At 41.6% G+C, this 21,594-nt stretch overlaps 1 protein-coding gene across 2 annotated transcripts; it reads right to left on the bottom strand.

The window, feature by feature from the left end:
• On the bottom strand, positions 1,357–20,817 carry LOC102170850 (uncharacterized protein C10orf88). Of its 2 annotated transcripts, none has more exons than XM_018041582.1 (6): positions 20,333–20,817; positions 18,586–18,789; positions 17,698–17,770; positions 13,839–14,045; positions 8,061–8,515; positions 1,357–2,508 (listed from the first exon to the last, which is right to left on the bottom strand). In XM_018041582.1, the coding sequence occupies exons 1-6, from the start codon at positions 20,494–20,496 to the stop codon at positions 2,466–2,468; spliced, it is 1,146 nt and encodes a 381-aa protein (XP_017897071.1). In that variant the 5' UTR covers positions 20,497–20,817; the 3' UTR covers positions 1,357–2,465. The 2 variants fall into 2 exon arrangements, with proteins under 2 accessions (XP_017897071.1, XP_017897070.1); XM_018041581.1 differs by having other exon boundaries at positions 1,357–2,513; positions 20,333–20,814.

Genomic DNA, 21,594 nt, shown 5'->3' with positions numbered 1-21,594 from the left:
GACCAACAAGGAAGAACTCAGATTTATCTATCCTGGTGTTTCTTCCTCTACATCATCATGGACACGTTCTCCAAGAACACTTAGAGAGAAAATGTCTGAATGGGAGACTACTGAAACCCTGGGCTGCTGTCCAATGCAGGGCAGGGGACTGCCTTTAAGAAGGAGGAAGTAGTGATATGAGGGCAGGAAGGGACAACGAGGAAGATGCTGTATTTGCTTTCCCTTGAGAGATGGTCACTTCACCTTTCAATAGCCGTGGATTTCAAATGTCAAAGGAGATCAATTCAAAATAAGAAGGTTCTACACCAAAATCTACATGGGCACCTGGAACAGAGGATGGAGACAAGGAGAAGGAAAGGAGTCCTGGATTCCAGGCCCATCTTCCCCACATTTTTTTAAGAGAGAGATTTTGGTGTCTACAAGGTGGAAAATGCAGTTGAAAAATATTTGATATCAGCTCTTTTCAGTCTTGAACCTTTATATATCTTTTTGATATGACCGTATTTCTGTTTCAGATGTAATCACGGTGAGACTTGTAATATGAATCACATATCTGGAAGGAGGCACTTTTTAAAATAATTTAATTTTGGGCTTTGCTGGGTTTTTGTTGCTGCGTGGGCTTTTCTCTAGTTGCAGCGAGAGGGCTTCTCAATGTGGTGGCTTCTCTTACTGCAGAGCACAAGCTTAGGTCACGCAGGCTCCAGTAGCTGCAGCTCCCAGGCTCTAAAGCACAGGCTCAGGAGCTGGGAGACATGGGCTTAGATGCTCCGAGGCATGTGGGATCATCCCAGATCAGGGATCGAACCTGTGTCGCCTGCTTTGGCAGGCCAATTCTTTACCACTGAGCCACCAGGGAAGCTCTGGAAGGAAACATTTTGTAAATCAACAGACTACAACTACCAGAAGCCGTAAAACTGTAAAAAGGGTTCAGCTTGGGGAGACAGACATTCCTCCTGAACAACAATGGAAATACTGTCTTACAGCTTGTATGTTGTCCCATCAATTAGAAAAGAATAGAGAAATATGCAAATTCTCGAGTGGCCATAGTGAGAGCATGTCCCATATACTGCGTCACCTCCGTAGTGAGTGCGTTACAAATGAATAAGAGTATGTAAATTAGTCCTCATCTGAAAGAACTGACCACAGTATCAATTGCAGAACACCCCCTTTCATAAAGCATTTTAAGAAAAGACAGTTGAGGGAGGCAGGCTCAAGAGGAAGGGGATATATATACACTCACTGGCAGATCTGTGTTGTACGGCAGAAACCAACACAACACTGTAAGAGCAGTTATCCTCCAGTTAGAAAAGAAAAGAGAGTTGAAAAGAAAAAAATTCTGTTTCCTTAGACAAGTAGTTTCCAGAGTGGATACATTTATTTTTAAAATGTGAATCATCACCCTTCAAACCACATATGATACTTATAATTTCTAAAAATTAAGCCTGCCTGAGAGAACTGCAATCTCCTTAATTCATACGCCTCAACCCCTCAATGCAGATCCTCAGAATTTCATGATTTATATATACAGAAAAGGGTTCTGGAAAGAGGAACCTGTACCAGTCCAGAAAGGAAAACAGTTCCTTGTATCTTTTGGATTGACTGAGATAAAATAAAGCGACTTCTCTCATTTTACATCAAACACTAGATCTAAAATAACATTCCTAACAAGGACCAGGCAGCTCTGATTTGTACTTCCCTCTCTACTACGACACTGTACTGAAACCAGTAATATTAACCTCAGTGTAAACTACTTTCACACATGCCAAACACTGCATTTTCCTCATTACCTGAGAAAAAAATACAAAATGTAAATGAGTGATCTGAATGAAAGTTTCCAAGTCTTAAGGATCCCATTTTTCAAAAACAATCAATCAGATAAAGAAAAATTATCAAATACTCTAAGCATTATTTTTCAGACTCCTAAGACTATAAAAAGTCTTTGTATAAAAAAAAGTACTTCAACGAAATACATATACAATACAAACTAATGAACTGCTTTAGAAATCCTTAAAATCTTAAACATTTAATCCAGAAGCATACATAAATTTCAGTAAGAGTGAAAAATATTACAAATAAAAATAACTGACAATCCCACCATGTTAACTTAGCGTACAGTACTGGATTTACGTGTGCAGGAAAATGAACACTGAGGTCACGTAAGTAAGTGGTAATATTTCAAAGGACATTAAATACTTGCTTTTCATACTTTCTGGGGTGGGGTTTGGCTTTGTAATAAATATGTAATAAATATCTGCAGTACTTTGTACATGTTGAACATTTATCTTTCTCCATTTGAAAGTCCTTCTCCAGAGTCATAATGTCTCAGAGGCATCCCAGAGGGTGGGGAGTTGGGACGTTGCAGCAAGTCCATTAACAAAGCAATCTTATTATCTATGTGCTCCTGGAGTTTATATATTCGCTGATCAATGTAGTCTGTAAGTTTCTTTTCCATCAGTTCCAAATTTTTAGAAAGAATCTTTTCCAAATAGGAACAAACAGGTTGCTCTTCTACTCTGAAAATAAATTTAAAAAAATATTATGACAATTTTCCCTCGTATTATAACAACCAAAATACACTACAATAAAGCAGCCAATACACATTGCTGAAACTTGTCTCCACAACTACATTCTGTCTCCTTCCAACATATTTCCAGGTTCTTGACACATACAATCTCAAATGCTCAAAGCATTATTGCTTCAGTTCTTTAAATATTTAAGCATAAACTGAAATTAAGAATATGAAGATGACAGAATTTCTACCCTCAAAAACAAGTCTTTAGATACAAAGGGCTTTCTTTTTGGTTTTGCATTCCAAAGCAAAAGCAATCTTGCTTTTTCTTTAAGGTCTTTGTATGTCTTCCAACTCCTTTCCCAAGCATTTTAACAGTTTTCTCTTTTCTTTATCCGAACAACTTTCTAAAGCATTGGAAGGACAAAGACAGTGAATTTCAGAGCGTGGTCCACAAAACCCTAGGATCTCCTCATATTTTCCCGGGTGTTCCATGAGATCAAAACTATTTTTTTATAATAACACTAAGTTATCTCAACATGAATTGTACAATAAATGTACAATGAATTATCCAGAGGCCACACCATGTATAATGTCATTACTGTGATGACTAATAGCTATCTGGTTGTGTATTCTGTTTCCTAGAATTCTTTAAGGTAGCAGGTTTAGGGTATAGATAAATGTTTTTCTCAGAGTAACTCAGTTTGTTCTCAGTATTTCTACTGTGGTCTTACTAGATATATTGAGTTATACATGCTATAAGGCAACATATAGCTTCCCTAGTGGCTCAGAGGGTAAAGCGTTTGCCTGCAATGCAGGTAGACCTGGGTTTGATCCCTGGGTCAGGAAGAGCCTCTGGAGAAGGAAATGGCAACCCACTCCAGTACCTTTGCCTGGAAAATCCTATGGACGGAGGAGCAGGGTAGGCTACAGTCCATGGGGTCACAAAGAGTTGGACACGACTGAGCAACTTCACTTCACTTAAGGCAACATATATGAAACTACAACCCAAAGTCAATACAGTTTTACATACATTTGAAACAATACCATTCTCATTAAACTTTCTAAAAAAAATATGGTATTTTTTCAAAAAGATATTTGTTACTATGTAATGGGTTTGTTATTTCTAAACTAATAAATATTTTTATATAGCCTACATAAATAAAAGTTCTTTGGAGTGCTCAATTATTTTTAAGAGGGTAAAGACCATAAACTTTGAGAACCACTACTCTAGAATATAGTGGTTTCTAGTACTCATGCATGGATGAGAGAGTTGGACCGTAAAGAAGGCTGAGCGCCAAGGAACTGACGCTTTCAAACTGTGGTGCTGGAGAAGAGAGTCCTTTGGACTACAAGGAGATCAAACCAGTCAAACCTAAAGGAAATCAACCCTGAATATTCACTGGAAGGACTGATGCTGAAGCTGAAGTTCCAATACTTTGGCCACCTGATGCGAAGGGCCGACTCACTGGAAAAAGATCCTGATGCTGGGAAAGAATGAAGGCAGGAGAAGGGAATGACAGAGAATGACATGGCTGGATGGCATCACCGACTCAATGGACATGAGTCTGAGCCAGCTCCGGGAGATGGTGAAGGACAGGGAAGCCTGGCGTGCTGCAGTCCATGGGGTCGCAGAGAGTCAAACAACAATGACTAAACAACAATGCTCTAGAATATAAAGAAGCTTTTTATTGTTCTCTTTATTTTCTTCTTTAAAAAAAAAATATATTTATTAAAAAATTTTTAATATAAATTTATTTTAATCTTTATTTTCAAATAACTATAGATTCGTAGGAAGTAAAGACACTGTATTTGTCCAGCACCCTTCATCCAGTGGTCCTGGTCTTTACTTCTTACCTAACTATGGAATGATATCCAGACCAGGCATTTGATGTCAGTACAGTGTGTGTATGCCATTCTATCACACGTACACACATTCATGTAAATATCACCACAATCAAGAGACAGAACTATCCCTTAACTACAGTGAGCTCCCTCTTGCCACCCTTTCACTGCCACATCCACTTCCCTCATCTCCTCCATCCCGAACCCCTGGAAATCGCCTACAGTGTCCATCTGTATCATGACAACGTTACACAAATGGACCCGTGTAGCTCACCTCTTGAGACTCTCTTTTGTAGATCAGCATAATGCCTTTGCCCGACAACCAAATTGTTGCGTGTGTCGATAGGCCATTCCTTTTTATGCTGATAGCATCCCATGATACGGATATACCAGGGTTAACTGAACCATTCATCAACTTTAAGACACACTGGTTGCTTACAGTTTTGGGCTTTTACAAATAAAGCTTCTATGAACAACTGTGTATTCATTTTTATGTGGACAAAAATTCCTGGGGGACTTCCCTGGTGGTACAACAGATAGGAGTCCACCTTCCAACTTAGGGGACATGGGTTCAATCCCTGGTCGGGGAAGATTCCACATGCCACAGAGCAACTAATGAGACATCCGTGCCAAGCAACGAAGAGCAGCCGCTGCTCACCACAGCTCAAGAAAGCCCATGAGCACCAATGAAAACCTAGTGCAACCAAAAATAAATTAATTTAAAAAAAAAGAAGTTTTCATTTCCCTGGGATAAATGTTCAGTAGTATGATTTCTGAGCCACATGGTAACAACATGTTTAGCTATGAGAAACTCCAAACATTTTTTAAAGTGGCTATACCACTTTAAGTCCCCATGAGCAATGTATGAGAGATCCAATTTCTCATTGGTATTTGGTTTTGTCACCATTTTTAAACTTTTTATTTTAACCATTTGAATAACTGTATAGTGGTATCTTGTGTCTTGTGGTTTTAATGTGCCCTTCCTTAATAGCCATGAGGTCAAAAATAGCTCATCTTTTCATGTGCTTATTTGCTTTGTACATCTTATTTGGTATAAATCTCTCTCTATGGTCTTTTGCCCATGTTCTAATTGGACTTTTTTTATGTTGAGTTTTCAGCACTCTTTATATTTTAGATGTAAGTCATTTGTTGGATTTGTAATCTGAAAATATTTTTTTCCCACTCTGGAACCTGTATTTTATTCCTCCTAAAAGAGTCTTTCACAGAGCAAAAGTTCTAATATTTTCATGGAGGTCAAACATTGTTAGTGTCTTGTCTAGGTTCCCAAAGACTGTCTCCTGTGGATTATCAGAAAACTTCCATAGCTTCATGTTTGACACTTATGGCTCTGATCCATTCTGAGTGAAGTTTTGTATAAGGTACGAGGTTTGGGTCATAGTTCACTTTTTGCTCTTCGGATATCCATCTGCTCCAGCACCATGAGTTAGAAAGACTCTTCTTCCTTCACTGAACTGCTGTTGCACCTCTGGCAACACTCAGTTGAGCACACCTGTGCGGGTCTATCTCTGAATCCTCTATTGGGCTCCACTGACCCCGTGTCTGCCCCTCCGCCATCAATGACCTGCCTTGATACTCTCGCTGTAGAAGACTCAACACTGGGAGAGGGACTCCTCCCACTCCATCCTTCTTCCTCAAGGTTGTCTTAGCTATTCTTCCTCTTTTGCTTTTCATAGAATTTTTAAAATAATCTATGTCCATGTCTACAAAATATTGTGGTGAAATTTTAGTATGTATTACATTAAACCTTCATATTAATGGGGAGAACTGACAACTTTACTGTGTTAGAAATTCAATTTGTAATTTAACAGTTACCAGGAAAGAAACAATTCAGGTCCAACTGGTTTCACTGGAGACTTCCATCAATACCAAACATCATACGAAAGAAATCACATCAATTTTACACAATCTCTTCTAAAATACAGAACTCAAAAAAAAATAGAACTCATTTTATGAGACCAGTATCACCCTCATAATATAAAACCAGACAAACAGTAAAAGATAAATACAGACTAGGATCTCCAATGAATTCTATGTAAGAGTACTTGACAAAATATTAGCAAATCAGTTCTAGCATTGTATAAAAAAGAATCAGACACCACAATCAAGTGGGATCTACTCTAGGTATGCTAGGCAGGTTCAGTTTTTGAAACGAATGTAATTCACCATATGAAGAGATTACTGAAGAAAATTCATGATCATATAAATGGCCATAGGAAAAATACTTGACAAAATCATGTATCCCCCTATGATGAAAGAAATTCTGATAACCAGGAACTAAGAAACACTAAGCTTCAGAGGCCCTAAGCAATCTGACTTCTCTCCACCTTTTATATAGTCTTTGTGTGTTTGCTGTATTATATCCAGGGATTTTTTATTGTTAATAGGGAGGATCTGAGAGAACTGGAGACATTCCAGCTCAGCAGGAATCAGAAAAGTGGAAGTGGAAGTCGTTCAGTCGTGTCCGACTCTTTGCGACCCTATGGACTCAGTTCATGGAATTTTCCAGGCCAGAATACTGGAGTGAGTAGCCTATCCCTTCTCCAGCAGATCTTTTCGACCCAGGAATTGAACCAGGATCTCCTGCACTGCAGGCAGATTCTTCACCAACTGAGCTATCAGGGAAGCGCAGTTTTTAAATGTTTAGGTTTTTTCTTCCTTTGCGTTTTAGTATTTGTTTGTTTTGCCATGTCACAAGTTAACACTGATAAAGACTATCAACAATTAAAAAACAGTTACATTTCCTTGTTCTTCCCAAGTAAGAACCCCCATTTGTTTCAATAACTTACTAAACTCCTCATATTTCAATGCTATTAAATACATTAAGAAAATTTCAACCAATACAATGACCTCATTTGAGATGTAAAAAAAGTCTAAATCAAAAGACTGAAACTGTAAGGTAAAATAGTTAAGTCAGAACCATGGCTGAAGCCCTGAGTTCCCATCTAGTGCAGTATTTGGAAACATTCCATCTATCTAGAGGATGGTATGTGCGTGCTCAGACATGCCCAGCTCTTTGCAGCCTCATGGACTATGGCCCAGCAGGCTCCTCTGTCCATGGAATTTTCCAGGCAAGAATACTGGAGTGGGTTGCCATTTCCTAGTCCAGGGGATCTTCCTGACTCAGGGATCGAACCTGCATCTCTTGCGTCTCCTGCACATACTAAACACTTAACTAGCCCTCAATCAAAGCAGGAGTGGAAAAAATTAGAATTACGAGATCAGAGAATAAGGGCCTGTACACTATTAACAATGACAAGCTGACAAATGTTTGGATGACTCCAAAATCACCCCAGGTCACACAGGATCTACAAAGAAAATCCATTGTAATGGTTCATTTCATACAATCAGGCAAACAGTGTACACATCATGGCTACCACAGCTCCTCTCCTTTCATACAGGTAACTCTCTACTCCAACCCCTGTCTGCTGCTTACACTCCTCCCACCAAACGCCTAAGAAGTGCTCAGCACCTCCAATTTACACATTTCTTTCAAAGCAACGCATTCTACTCTGCAGGATATTTCCTTCCTCTATTTCTATCTGTGTCAATGGTGAAAAGCCAAAGCTTCTACAGCTCTCTCCGGAAACAATTTCAGGCAGAAGCTACTGAAACAAACCTCTTTCCGCCACCTGCCTCCGCACCCTCCCCCACACCCCACCTCGACCACACGGGTCTAAACACTTACATGACACCCGCAGCGCCTCCACCGGGCTTGGTGACGCTGTCCTGCCACTTGGTGCCAGGTCCCACCCGGAGATGGCTCACCTGGCCACACAAATTCTGCAGAAGAGGCAGCAACTCGGAGTTAGGTACGTGTGAGCTGTCACTTGCTTTCTTTGATAAGAAAGAAGTTACTGCATTCTTGAGATCATTCTCAAGAAGAGAATGGCTTTGCGGCACAATTTTACACTCTTGAAGGCTGCTCATACTTCCTCCACCAGCTGGCTGCAGACTTTCCTCAGCGTTAGCCTCTGAGTCTTCAGTCACGTTTCCAGATGTCAGTCCAGTCCTGAAAGGAAAAGGTGTGGAGGATGACTTGTCGAAGGCTCCCGCAGTAGACGAGGACTGCAGCCCCATCACGTGCTTGTGTCCCGTGTTTCCCAGCATCGACTGCAGCTGCTCTCCGATGGCAACACAATTCTAAGGAAGGCAGATAAGGAAACAGCAGGAGCATTAATGATAATGACAGCTAACTCTGGAGTAACCTAGAGTCAGGCAAAGTGCCTTCTTCCATCTGAGCCTCAGAACGTTCACATGGAGTAGGCTACAGCCACTGTCCCAATATTGAGTTGAGGAGAAAAGACTAAAGCTAACCCGGCCAAAGCAACACAGCCGTCCATGGCAGAACTAGGACTGGAACCCCGGACACCCAGCTCCAGAGTCAGGGCTTCTAGTCATTTCAGCGTAGTTTTGCTAAGGAAAATCTTCAAATAAATACAAGCTTACTTAGTAAAAATGCACAGGCATATTTTAATGTTTCCACTACAAAGGCCTTCTTAATCTATGGTATTTTCCAATGAGTCACAATAATTGGTAATTTTCCTAGAATTAAAAATCATCCGCCCACTGTCACGTATGTAGGCCACCCTAAGGATATGCAATTTGTTTTCACTGGAAGATAGATTAGACAGTTACTTGCTTAAAGTCTGATGTTCTACTTATATACTTAAGTCTGCATATTTTTGTGACATTTTCAATTATTAAAATGAGCTACGTTGGGGCCATGTCTGCTGTAATAATTTGTAGGGTAATGGTTATGTTCTGTGGCCTCAGCTCAGTAGGCTATATTACTTCCTCAGAAGACTGGTTCACACCTGTTAGGTTACAGTTGCCTCCAGAGAGGCGTGCTCTTCATAGGAATGCTTCATAGGAATGCATGCTCTTCCTCAATGTTTCCACAAGAGAAAAGCAAAACTACCTCCAGCCTAGCTAACTGTTACATCACATGGCTCGACCCTAAATTCTAAACCAAGAACTCTACTAGAAATTCTCTTTTATCAACGTATCTGTTTGTTTATTTATTTTGTTGCACTCTACCACATGAGGGATCTTAATTCTGCAACCAAGGTTCGAACCCATGCCCCTTGCAGGTGGAAGCTTGGAGTCTTAACCACTGGACCACCAGGGAAGTCCTAGAGATTCTTATCAGGGGATATCATCTCATAGTTAATACTGTTCAATACCTTGTAAGAGAGACTAAGAAAAGTATTACTATTCAAGATCAGGTGAAGACACTCGATCCATAAATTTTCTGGATATACTAAAAAATGATCCTTGGATAAACTTAGCCCAGAACTCATTCATTCAACAAATATTTACCAGAAATCTACTCTGTGTTAGGTACTGTTTCAGGCCCTGGAAATAAGACAGTGAAAAGCAAACACAAATTTGTATATATACTCCCAGAATTCTGAAAAATTAAATATTTATCTCTGAACATCTTAAAGGATTTTCTTTAACTTTTTAATCACTTTGAAAAAACAAGGACAAAGAGAATCTTTTTATTTTTTAAGATGACAAGGTAAACAGTGAAAAATCTTAAAATAACTGAATATATTTTCTTTGAGAAAATGGCCCAGAGCTTTCACTCAGATAACTTTAAATGACAAACATATGTCAGGCACTATCAGACAGAATTCTTACTCAGTTATTTTAAACCGCTGAAGCAAAAACAAATCAAAGTCAGCACATGTGAACTCCAAATACAAGAAAATAAGAAACCACTTTAATAAAACTTTTCAGGAAACAAGGAACCACAAGGCACAGGTGAAGCAAGGAGAGGCCAGGAAGCTGCTCCCAGGCCCTTCCTCTCCCATCATGACAGGCCCTGCCCCAAAGAACACATGCAGGCTCCCAACAGTGTGCATGGCTCCACCCCTTACACAGAAGGAGGGGTTCTGATCATGAAATACCCCTCCTCAACACTCAACAGATACTTACAGAGCTTATGCGACACTTCTCAGAAAGACCGTCCATGGATTACTTGTTTGCAAACAAAAGCAATTCTAGAGAACCAGGTATATCCCATGAGAATTAGTCCATAAATATAGTCTTCCCATAGAAATAGGATATTTATTAGCATATTTAAAAGAAGATTTCACAGGATCTCCTTTCTTCCTCAGGGTGTTTCCCAAATGCCCCCACAGGTAAGGATTTAGCATATGCATGTAAGGGGAAACAAGTTACAGTAACATGTGCTGCTGGTTGGAGGACTTGCATTTCTGGATGAGACAAAGCTACAAAGACACACACCAAGCTTGAGAGTAACGTAAGAGCTGGGCAAGCACTCCTATGATTTACCTAATGCACTTCTGAACTGACATAAATTCATGATGAAGAAAGCATATTGTTTGGGGAATTAAATAAACAAGCAAAAGAAAAAAAAAAAAAAAACCCTTAGAGACATGGCCAAAAAAACACCTGAAACTTTGGCGTCATTTCTTTTCCAAAGATAAGCTTTTAAAACATAAGTATCAGTCATGAAATGATTTTTTAAAATTCATTAATCCTCTTGAATGTTTCCAAAATATTTCACACGCAGAAGTTTCTTCTGTTTCTAAATTTTTAATCTCTATGTCCACTGGATCTTTCCCCTTAAACATTTATTCTTAAAATACACTATGCATAGGGCTCATCTGGTGTTGCTGGTTAGAAATAGTTGAGTCCTGGATCACACCCTCAGGGTTGTAGGTCACAACTGAGGGCCAGTGTTCTGTCTTTATAAGCATTCCAAGGGATTCTGATACAGGCAGGTCCCTTATCTGTAGCCTTCCTGAAACAACCTACTTTAACCTGGCTACCTCCACATTCCAACTACTTTCTAATCCCTCAGAATCTGGTTTCCATCTCCTCACTCTTCAAGCTGACCCATTAAGGATCTGCTGCAAAAGAAGCTGAGTTGATAATCAAGGAACATATACATCACACTCATAAATAAGACAGATCAGACTCCTGTCTGCACAAAGCTTATATTTTAATGAGATAAACAGAGCAATATATATACCTGTATATATGTGTGTGTGTATATAAAAGAACAAAAATAATGAAGAAAGCTATGATGAAAATACGATACAGATAGTACAGGAAAGTCTAATCTAAACAACAAAAATAATGAAGAAAGCCATGATGAAAATATGATACAGATAACGCAGGAAAGTCTAATCAGTGTGGCTGGTGAAGGTCTCGCTCAAGATGGAACATTTAAGATGAGGCTGAAAGAACAAGAAAAGGGCAGACTTGCTAAGATCGAGAAGAGGGGATTCTGGCCAAAGAGAACAGATAAGAGTGCAGAGGTCCTGAGGTGGGAGCACAGGTGGATATCTGGGGAACACACACCTCAGGATGTCTAGAGACGAGCATTTGAGATGCGACAGGAGATGGTGTTGAGGACGGCACAATGGCCCAGATCTGAGATGACAGGGTGAGGAATCTGGATTAACTCTGGCGAGAAGGGAAGCAGTTAGGGGACATTATACAGGGGAAGTCGAGTCTGATGGACCCTCTGAGATCATCCTGTTTGCTCTGTGGAGAGGGAGCACTGGAGCAGGAGCACCTGTCAGGAACCTCCTGAGCTATGCAGGTGAGATCACTGTACCAGAGAACAGAGAGGATGGACTCTGTTCTTTTGGAAGCTCTCCTTTCCGAGGTTTCCAAGATCATCACCAGCTCTCCTGTTTTCCTATGTTTGCCCATCCCGCCAATGATACTCCTACTAAATTAATGTTGGCAAATCTCGCAGAAGTTATGCGACATTTTTATTTGTATTATTTGATTTAAACTTTCACATTCATCCTATGATCTCAGCAGCAATGCTAGATTGTAAACAATTACCTTTTAGATTATAAACATGAAGAAGTTTATCCTTAAATAGAGGAAGCAATGCTAAATAATGCTAAATAGTGAACACTGTCAGCATTGAATTCAGGTCTCCTGACATCAGAGTTGGATTATAAAGAAAGCTGAGTGCCGAAGAACTGATGCTTTTGAACTGTGGTATTGGAGAAGACTCTTGAGAGTCCCTTAGACTGAAGGGAGATCCAACCAATCCATTCTAAAGGAGATTGGTCCTGGGTGTTCACTGGAAGGACTGATGTTGAAGCTGAAACTCCAATACTTTGGCCACCTGATGCAAAGAGCTGACTCATTGGAAAAGACCCTGATGCTGGGAAAGATTGAGGGCAGGAGGAGAAGGATGAGATGGTTGGATGGCATCACTGACTCAATAGACATGGGTTTGGGTGGACTCCGGGAGTTGGTGATGGACAGAGAAGCCTGGCGTGCTGCGGTTCATGGGGTCACAAAGAGTCAGACACGACTGAGCGACTGAACTGAGCTGACATCACATCTCTGCTACTCTAAATAGTGGCTCCTGCTCTCCGGCTCCTCGCCCCTCTCCGTGTGCTCTGAGAAAACGCAGCTGCTCGCCCACGGTCTTCCCTCCTGGCCCCAGTCTCTCCCCTCACCACCTTCTCTGTCATCTACTAGGGATGCTCCCGCCCCTCTGTGTTTCCGAAGGCTTACAACGTCACCCCAGGAACGTGGTATTCACATAGAAAACTCAATACTCCCAAATTAAACTACTTTTTTTCCCTCCAAGTCACTCCCTCCCTTGTGTTCCCTGTGTACTACTGGCATCACCATCTTCAAAAGTTTGGTTTCATGTTTGATTCTATTTTTCTACCCAAAACCCCATACAAGTTATTGTCAAGTCCCAATGGTTCCACTGTTGTAGTATCTCACAACCCAGCACTATGGTCCTCCTTCAAGTTTAGACCCTCTTAGCCCTCATCTCGACGAGAAATCACACAGAGATCCTTTCCTTCCTGCAGTCTCACTTTCTACTGACTCCTCATCTTACACGTAATAGTGAACTAGAGTTAATTAAAGCAGGTAAAACACGCCCACAAGCTTCATAAGAGCATTCAAAATCCTCTATGATCCGGCCCTAGTCTACCTGAAGCTTCCCCTACCGCTTCTTCACTCCAGAAAAATGAACTTCTATCCATTTCCTAGCTACATTATACTCCTTCCAGGACTGAAGATTTAATTCATACTGCTCTCTCTCTCTCAAGTTGCAGCCCTCCAAATTCACATGCCTAATCCCACCTATGTAGTCCCCTAATAAGACCACAGAGACCTTTAGGGACAGGCCATAGAGTAATTCACCTTGGAACCTTCTGTAGTAACGAGAACAGAGCATCATTCACGAAGAAGGGGCTAAGTAAATACTTGCTGAATGAATAAATGAGTGAATTCATAGAAAATTAAGAAGTCTGTAATAGAAATATTTTATTTGTAAGGGCATAAAGCTACAGAATGTTACTTTTAGAAAAGCTAGTAAAGATAACAGTCATATCAGTAACAATAGTTAAATGGAAAAGATATATGTCACCACATGTCCTAATAAAAAGCTATTATTTAAAGAACTGTAATGGAATCTGGAAAGAAATCCATTCCTACTCACCTGCTGCTGGAATCTCACCATATTCATCAACTGCTGAGCTCCAGGTGATAACTTTGACCCCATGGACTCCATGATGGTTTGGACCTTCTCCAGGTCTATCCTTGAGCCTAGAGCGGGAGAGCCTGCTGAAGAATGTGCCGAGACTGGCCTTACGTGTACCACAACTTTACTGATGAACACACAGTTCTTTTCACCAAAGGAGAGCAGCTATTATAACAAAAAAGTTCAGCAAAATTAATAGTAATAAAACAACCATTATTTAAGGTCATTTCTTATTACCACTGAAGAAAGAAGCATTCAAGAATCTAAAAATTAAATTCAAGTACATTTTTAAGTTGTCTCTAGAATAGTCAAAGCCAAGAAAAGATTCAAAAGATTAAGGAAAATTTAAAAAGTCTTTTTTAAGTAAAAGATTACATATAAATGTTTTATTTAATAATGTTTTTTTTTGTTTAAGTAATTAAAGATAAACTGTATCAATCTGAGATCTTACCATCCTGAAACATGCTATATCATTTAATGCAAAAGAAGACTGTCCAGGATCCCATGCAAAATGTTTGTGAAGTGCTAAATATAACTCAGTATTTTAGAATTAAAACCATACGGAATATTAAGACAACCTAAAATTCTGAAAGAGATAGGAATACCAGACCACCTAACCTGCCTCTTGAGAAATCTGTATGCAGGTCAGGAAGCAACAGTCAGAACTGGACATGGAACAACAGACTGGTTCCAAATAGGAAAAGGAGGACGTCAAGGCTGTATATTGTCAACCTGCTTATTTAACTTCTATGCAGAGTACATCATGAGAAACACTAGACTGGAAGCACAAGCTGGAATCAAGACTGCCGGGAGAAATATCAATAACCTGACATATGCAGATGACACCACCCTTACGGCAGAAAGTGAAGAGGAGCTAAAAAGCCTCTTGATGAAAGTGAAAGAGGAGAGTGAAAAAGTTGGCTTAAAGCTCAACAAAACAAAGATCATGGCATCTGATCCTATCACTTCATGGGAAATAGATGGGGGAACAGTAGAAACAGTGTCAGACTTTATTTTTGGGGGCTCCAAAATCACTGCAGATGGTGACTGCAGCCATGAAATTAAAAGACGCTTACTCTTTGGAAGAAAAGTTATGACCAACCTAGATAGTATATTCAAAAGCAGAGACATTACTTTGCCGACTAAGGTCCGCCTAGTCAAGGCTATGGTTTTTCCTGTGGTCATGTATGGATGTGAGAGTTGGACTGTGAAGAAGGCTGAGTGCCAAAGAACTGATGCTTTTGAACTGTGGTGTTGGAGAAGACTCTTGAGAGTCCCTTGGACTGCAAGGAGATCCAACCAGTCCATTCTGAAGGAGATCAACCCTGGGATTTCTTTGGAAGGAATGATGCTAAAGCTGAAGCTCCAGTACTTTGGCCACCTCATGCGAAGAGTTGACTCATTGGAAAAGACTCTGATGCTGGGAGGGATTGGGGGCAGGAGGAGAAGGGGACGACAGAGGATGAGATGGCTGGATGGCATCACGGACTCGATGGACGTGAGTCTGAGTGAACTCCGGGAGTTGGTGATGGACAGGGAGGCCTGGTGTGCTGCGATTCATGGGGTTGCAAAGAGTCGGACACAACTGAGCGACTGAACTGAACTGAACTGAAGAGATCTCAATAGTTTACACATGAAAAATAAGTTCATGGTGATTTTCTAATTTATCAATAGAGTAAATGAAGGTCAATCTTTGAGCCTAGTTCTTCTGGCTTCTGTCCCAGGAGCTGTTCAGTGCTCTGTGCTGCCTCATCCTGTTCATGCTTCTAAACCAAGATGTTTCCTGTGTGCTGTAGGACTGCAAAGCAGCAAAGTGGAACGCAAACAGGATCTAGAATCAGACAGACCTGAGCTCAGTGAGGGCTGTGCCTGAGTGACCCTGGGCAGATGCCAAACTTGAGCCAGGGGTAAAATCAGTTCACATGGTTGTTATAAGGATTGTGCATTAAAATGTCCAGTGTATATCACTGAGTGAGTGCTCAAAGATACACGTCAGTAACTATCATTTAACTTTCACAAACTATTGAAGGTACTACTGGCCCAGAAGAGGCCTTCATACAAACCCACAGATTTTCCTAAATGAAACTCTCTGCACTCCCTGGTGCTTCCACAGCAGTTACAAACCCCATTCATCTTCAGAGACAACAAACCCATACATCACACAAAGACACAGGTGAATACAGACTCATGATCTAAAAACTTAGTGTGGCACCAAAGATGTGACTGTCATCAGCAAGTACCTCATGAAATGTATACACCCACATGTCAACATGCATATTATGCTTTTCAACCCCCAAGCCTCTCACTAGTGAATGTTGTACCTATTTTGCACACTTAATCTACCTGTCTTGCCACTATAATATGAGCAACATTCCAGTTTATTTCATAACTGCCACTTCCTAAATGCCTAATACAGCAGCCGGTATCTATAAGCACTCTAATATGTGTAAAGAGCCTCCTGATGAAAGTGAAAAAGGAGAGTGAAAAGTTGGCTTAAAGCTCAACATTAAGAAAACTAAGATCATAGCATCCAGTCTCATCACTTCATGGCAAAGAGATGGGGAATCAGTGGAAACAATGGCTGATTTTATTTTTCTGGGCTCCAAAATCACAGCAGATGGTGACTGCAGCCATAAAATTAAAAGACGCTTACTCCTTGGAAGGAAAGTTATGATCAACCTAGATAGCATATTACAAAGCAGAGACATTACTTTGCCAACAAAGGTCTGTCTAGTCAAGGCTGTGGTTTTCCCAGTGGTCATGTATGGATGTGAGAGGTGGGACTAGAGAGAAAGCTGAGTGCCAAAGAACTGATGCTTTTGAACTGTGGTGTTAGGGAAGACTCTTGAGAGTCCCTTGGACTGTTAGGAGATCCAACCACCCATTCTAAAGGAGATTGGTCCTGGGTGTTCATTGGAAGGACTGATGTTGAAGCTGAAATTCCCAATACTTTGGCCACCTGATGCAAAGAGCTGACTCATGTGAAAAGACCCTGATGCTGGGAAAGATTGAGGGCAGGAGGAGAAGGGGAAAACAGAGGATGAGATGGTTGGATGGCATCACCGACTCAATAGACATGGGTTTGGGTGGACTCCGGGAGTTGGTGATGGACAGGGAAGCCTGGAGTACTGCGGTTCATAGGGTCGCAAAGAGTCAGACACAACTGAGTGACTGAACTGAATATGTGTTGGATGAATGCATCACTTTATTAAAATGACTTTAGAAGCCATTAGTGTATACACCTAAACAACATCTTGGGATAATCAGTTCTGTGCTCCTCTGTAAGTAATAATCAGCACAGAATTTTAAAGATAAAAATAATCCAAGAATTTTCTTTAGTTCCCAATTATTACCCATAAAGTAGGTCCCAAAAGATGAAGAAACTTGCCCAAGGTTACTTCTTTAGTCAGCAAGAGACTCACTTAATAGTCAAGGCTTATCCTTTTCAGCTCAGTACCCTTCCTCTAGATCCGATGACATCAGTAAAGTTTACCTTAACAAAATTTTTCATGCTGATGACACCAGTCTAAACTCCTTTAACTCTGTGATGCCCTTTTCTGAAATTTCTCTGTGTCCAACACTGCTATACTAACAAAAGTACATTGACATGACCACAGGAAATAAATGATCAAATTTTAAAAGAATGTTGATAATATTTTAGAAAAGAATTTCTTTTTACATGTTTACTAAGTATTTTTGAAATAAAACCAGGGACCACACAGAACTAACCACATTATCAATTTATGGAAATAAATATATCTATATATTAGAAAAGCAACTGTAGTTTTACATTGGCTAAAATTTAGGAATGACTTACCTTTATTTTACAAGCATGTGTGGAAGACTCCAATTTTAGATATTTTTTGTACAAAGTAATCTTTTCATGTTCACTAAAAATAGAAAAGAATTGATTTATTAAAAATTTCATACATTATCACTAAGAAGAGTTATACTTAAAAATAAAGGTCTCCAGGACAATATTTTAATCCTCAGATTCAGTTTTCCTGGTGAGGCATGAACAGTAGAGACTTCCTACTGAATAGCACTAGATATGAAGACAACATCTGCCACTTACTAATTATAGGAGAAAATTAAATTAGATATGCAATGTATACTCATGTAGCACTGAGCATATTTTAAAGCTCAACAACATATTGTCATACACAATACACACAGTACATAAAACAGCTCATACTTTGATTCATATTAAAGAAAGGTTAGAACAGAATCTTCATAAAAAATTGGGGGGAAAAAATCAAAAAGTCTAATAATGTGTTAAAGCTTGGCAGTACAGAACAGTCTTGAGCTCATGCACTATTTGGTAACAGCATCCTACAAGAAAATGTTCGAAGTTCCAGGCTGAGTGACAAAGTGATTTTTGGAAAACAGATTCCTTGTGAGTTAAAGAAAACAAATGAGAAACTTACCAGAACTTCATTTTCATCAAACTTTTTCCCAAACTAGCTATGATCTTTTACCAACTTCTCTTTCTTCCATTAGCTCTCCATTTCCACATTCATACACACAATTAGGCTGATCCAGACTATCTTTAAGATCCCTAAAGGTCTAAACTTCTAGGTCTGCTGGTATGTTTTTATCTTTTCTTCCCTAGTCACCAATGTCAAAGAATCAACAAATACTGCAAAAGCTCAAGAAAATAAAACACTACTTCAGAAGAACACTTCCACATGCATAAGGCACAAACCTGTTATCCAGAACATTACAAACATTCTTGCCCCTACTGGTTCCACAGTACTCCTCTCCTAAGTACACTTCCATATTTCTTGCTGAACTTAAAATGCCAATAGAAATGATTTCTTCACCTCCATGAGGGTCACATCTCAGGTAAAGGAAGCAGGGGTTTTCATCTTGGTTGTTCAGGTTCCTTTTCAAAATCACATGATCCTGGCTGAAAAGAAAATGAAGACTATTATGTAGTTTTATAGTGCTTCCCTCGTGGCTCAGATGGTAAAAAATCTGCCTGCGACACAGGAGACCTAGATTCGATCCTTGGGTTGGGAAGATTCCCTGGAGAAGGGAATGGCAACCCACTCCAACATCCTTGCCTGGAAAATCCCATGGACAGGGGAGCCTGGTGGGCTACAGTACGCGGAGTGACAAAGAGTCAGACACTTTGTCCGACATTGTCCAACATTGACTGAGTGACTAACACGCACACACAGCTCTGAATATTCATTGAAAGGACTGATGCTGAAGCTGAAGCTTCAATACTTTGGCCACCTGATGTGAAAAGCTGATTCATTAGAAAAGACCCTGATGATGGGAAAGATTGAAGGCAGAAGGTTGAGATGGTTGGGTGGCATCATTGATTCAATGGACATGAGTTTGAGCAAGCTCCAGTAGACAGTGATGGCAGGGAAGACTGGCCTGCTGCAGCCCATGGGGTTGAAAAGAGTCGGACACAACTGAGCGGCTGAATGACAACATGCAGTATTATAGTCAGCTGTCATTAACAGTCATTAACCCCTTAATGGGCCACAGGGGTTGACATGTTATCCAATTAATTGATATTTGCATTTGGAGTCCAAGCACCCTGCAAAGCACTGATCAAATAAATGCTCAATACATAAATCATGAGGAAATGATACTTTAGACTAGAGGGCTCTCCACTCTATTTCCCCCTGGACTTCTATCTACACTGTAAGCGACTTCCTGAAAACTGCCTGACCAGTTAATGAAGTGTACTTACTGGTCGGCTACTGTGAATTCAAAAACCGTTCAGAAGTGGGGGCAGGGGGTTGTGGGCAGGTACAGAATAAAGAGGAAAAGTGTGCCATTTTCAAAATTAAACTGATGGAAGATTTTTCCACATTTGGATTTTTTTAAGGCCTATTTTAGCCCACGGGCTTCCCAGCTGGCTCAGCGGTAAAGCATCCTTTACAAATGCAGGAGACAACAGGAGACGCGGTTCGATCATCCCTGGGTGGGGGAAGATCTCCTGAAGGAGGAGACGGCAACCCACTCCAGTATTCTAAACTGGGCAATCCCTCGGACAGAGGAGGCTGGCGGGCTACTGTCCATAGGGTCGCGGGTCGCCGAGAGTCAAGACACGACTGAAGGACTTTGCATGCATGCATTGGTAGACAGGTTTTTGTTTCAGGATAAGAGGCTGGTTCTGATCCCGACAAGGGGCCCCAGGAGCCGACGAGATGGACTCAAGGGGTGCGTGTGAAACGCTGTCTCCCGCTCACCGGTCCCCCGCCCCCAACATTCACACCCGAGTCCCCTCAGCTTTCCCGCGGACGCCCCTCTGTCCTCCCGCCACCCGGGCCCCGCCCTTTCGCCCTCGCCGCCCGCACAGCCCCGTCACCAGCTCGGCTCCGCTTCGGGCGCAGACCCTCTCCCCTCAGGGTCCCCGTCTCCCCTCGCGGCTCCCCCAGGAGCGCGACTCTGTCCCCGAGCACAACCCAGGCCCCGCCAGCCCAGCGCACCCCGAGGCGGGCGGCGCCAGCAGCTCCTCCCAGTCGGCGTCCCGGGCGCCGAGACCAGCCCAGGTGAGACGGAGACTCTGGGCCAAGGCTCCGCACGCGGCATCCCAGGAAGAGGCGAGGGTCAGGCGGCGGATCAGCGACCCGTGTACGGTCTCGGTCTCCATTCGGCCACTCACGGAACAGGCCAGCTCCGGAACCTCTCTTTATAGTTCTTTAATTTGCGCCAGATCGAGGGAAGGTGAAGGAACAGGGCAACTTCCGGCTCGGCCCCCGGCAAACCTGAGAGCGGCCGCAGTTCCCCGTTATCTGGAGACCAGCTACGGCAGACTCTCATACGCGCGCCGGCGGGATTTGGCAGCGGGGTTCAAAAGCACTGGGCCGCGGTGGGGTGGCTCGCGGGAAGCTCCAGATTAGAGCATGCGCCCTGACAGCACGTGGGCCACCCTCTGGGCTTTGCGCAGGCGCAGTGCGGTGGTCACGCACCCCGCCCCCGCCCCCGCCCCCCCAGCCTTTACTTGACTTTAGGTTCATTCACTCAGTCGTGGCCCATTCTTTGAGACCCAGGGACTGCAGCACGCCAGGCTTCCCTGTCCATCACCAACTCCCGGAGCTTGCTCAAACTCATGTCCATCCAGTCGGTGATACCATCCAACCATCTCATCCTCTGTTGTCCCCTTCTGCTTCTGCCTTCAATCTTTCCCAGCATCAGGGTCTTTTCCAGTGAGTCACCTCCTTGCATCAGGTGACCAAAGTATTGGAACTTCAGCTTCAGTCCTTCCAAGGAATATTCACTACTGATTTCCTTTAGGATTGGTTGGTTTGATCTCCTTGCAGTCCAAGGGACTCTCAAGAGTCTTCTCCAATACCACAGTTCAAAAGCATCAATTCTTCAGTGCTCAACTTTCTTTAGAGTCCAACTCTCATATCCATAGATGACTATTGGAAAAACCATATCTGCCTAGACGAACCTTTGTCAGCAAAGTAATGTCTCTGCTTTTAATGTGCTGTCTAGGTTGGCCATAGCTTTTCTTCCAAGGAGCAAATGTCTTTTAATTTCATGGCTGCATTCACCATCTGCAGTCATTTTGGAGCCCAAGAAAATAAAGTCTGTCACTGTTTCCATTGTTTCTCCATCTATTTGCCATGAAGTGATTGGGACCAGATGGCATGATCTTAGTGTTTTGAATGGAGTTCTAAGCCAGCTTTTTCATTCTCTTCTCTCACCTTCATCAAGAGGCTTTTTAGTTCCTCTTCACTTTTTG

Source organism: Capra hircus, chromosome 26, assembly GCF_001704415.2.
Source record: "Capra hircus breed San Clemente chromosome 26, ASM170441v1, whole genome shotgun sequence".
In the NCBI taxonomy this organism is placed as follows: domain Eukaryota; kingdom Metazoa; phylum Chordata; class Mammalia; order Artiodactyla; family Bovidae; genus Capra; species Capra hircus.
This window is presented reverse-complemented; position numbering and strand designations above follow the sequence as displayed.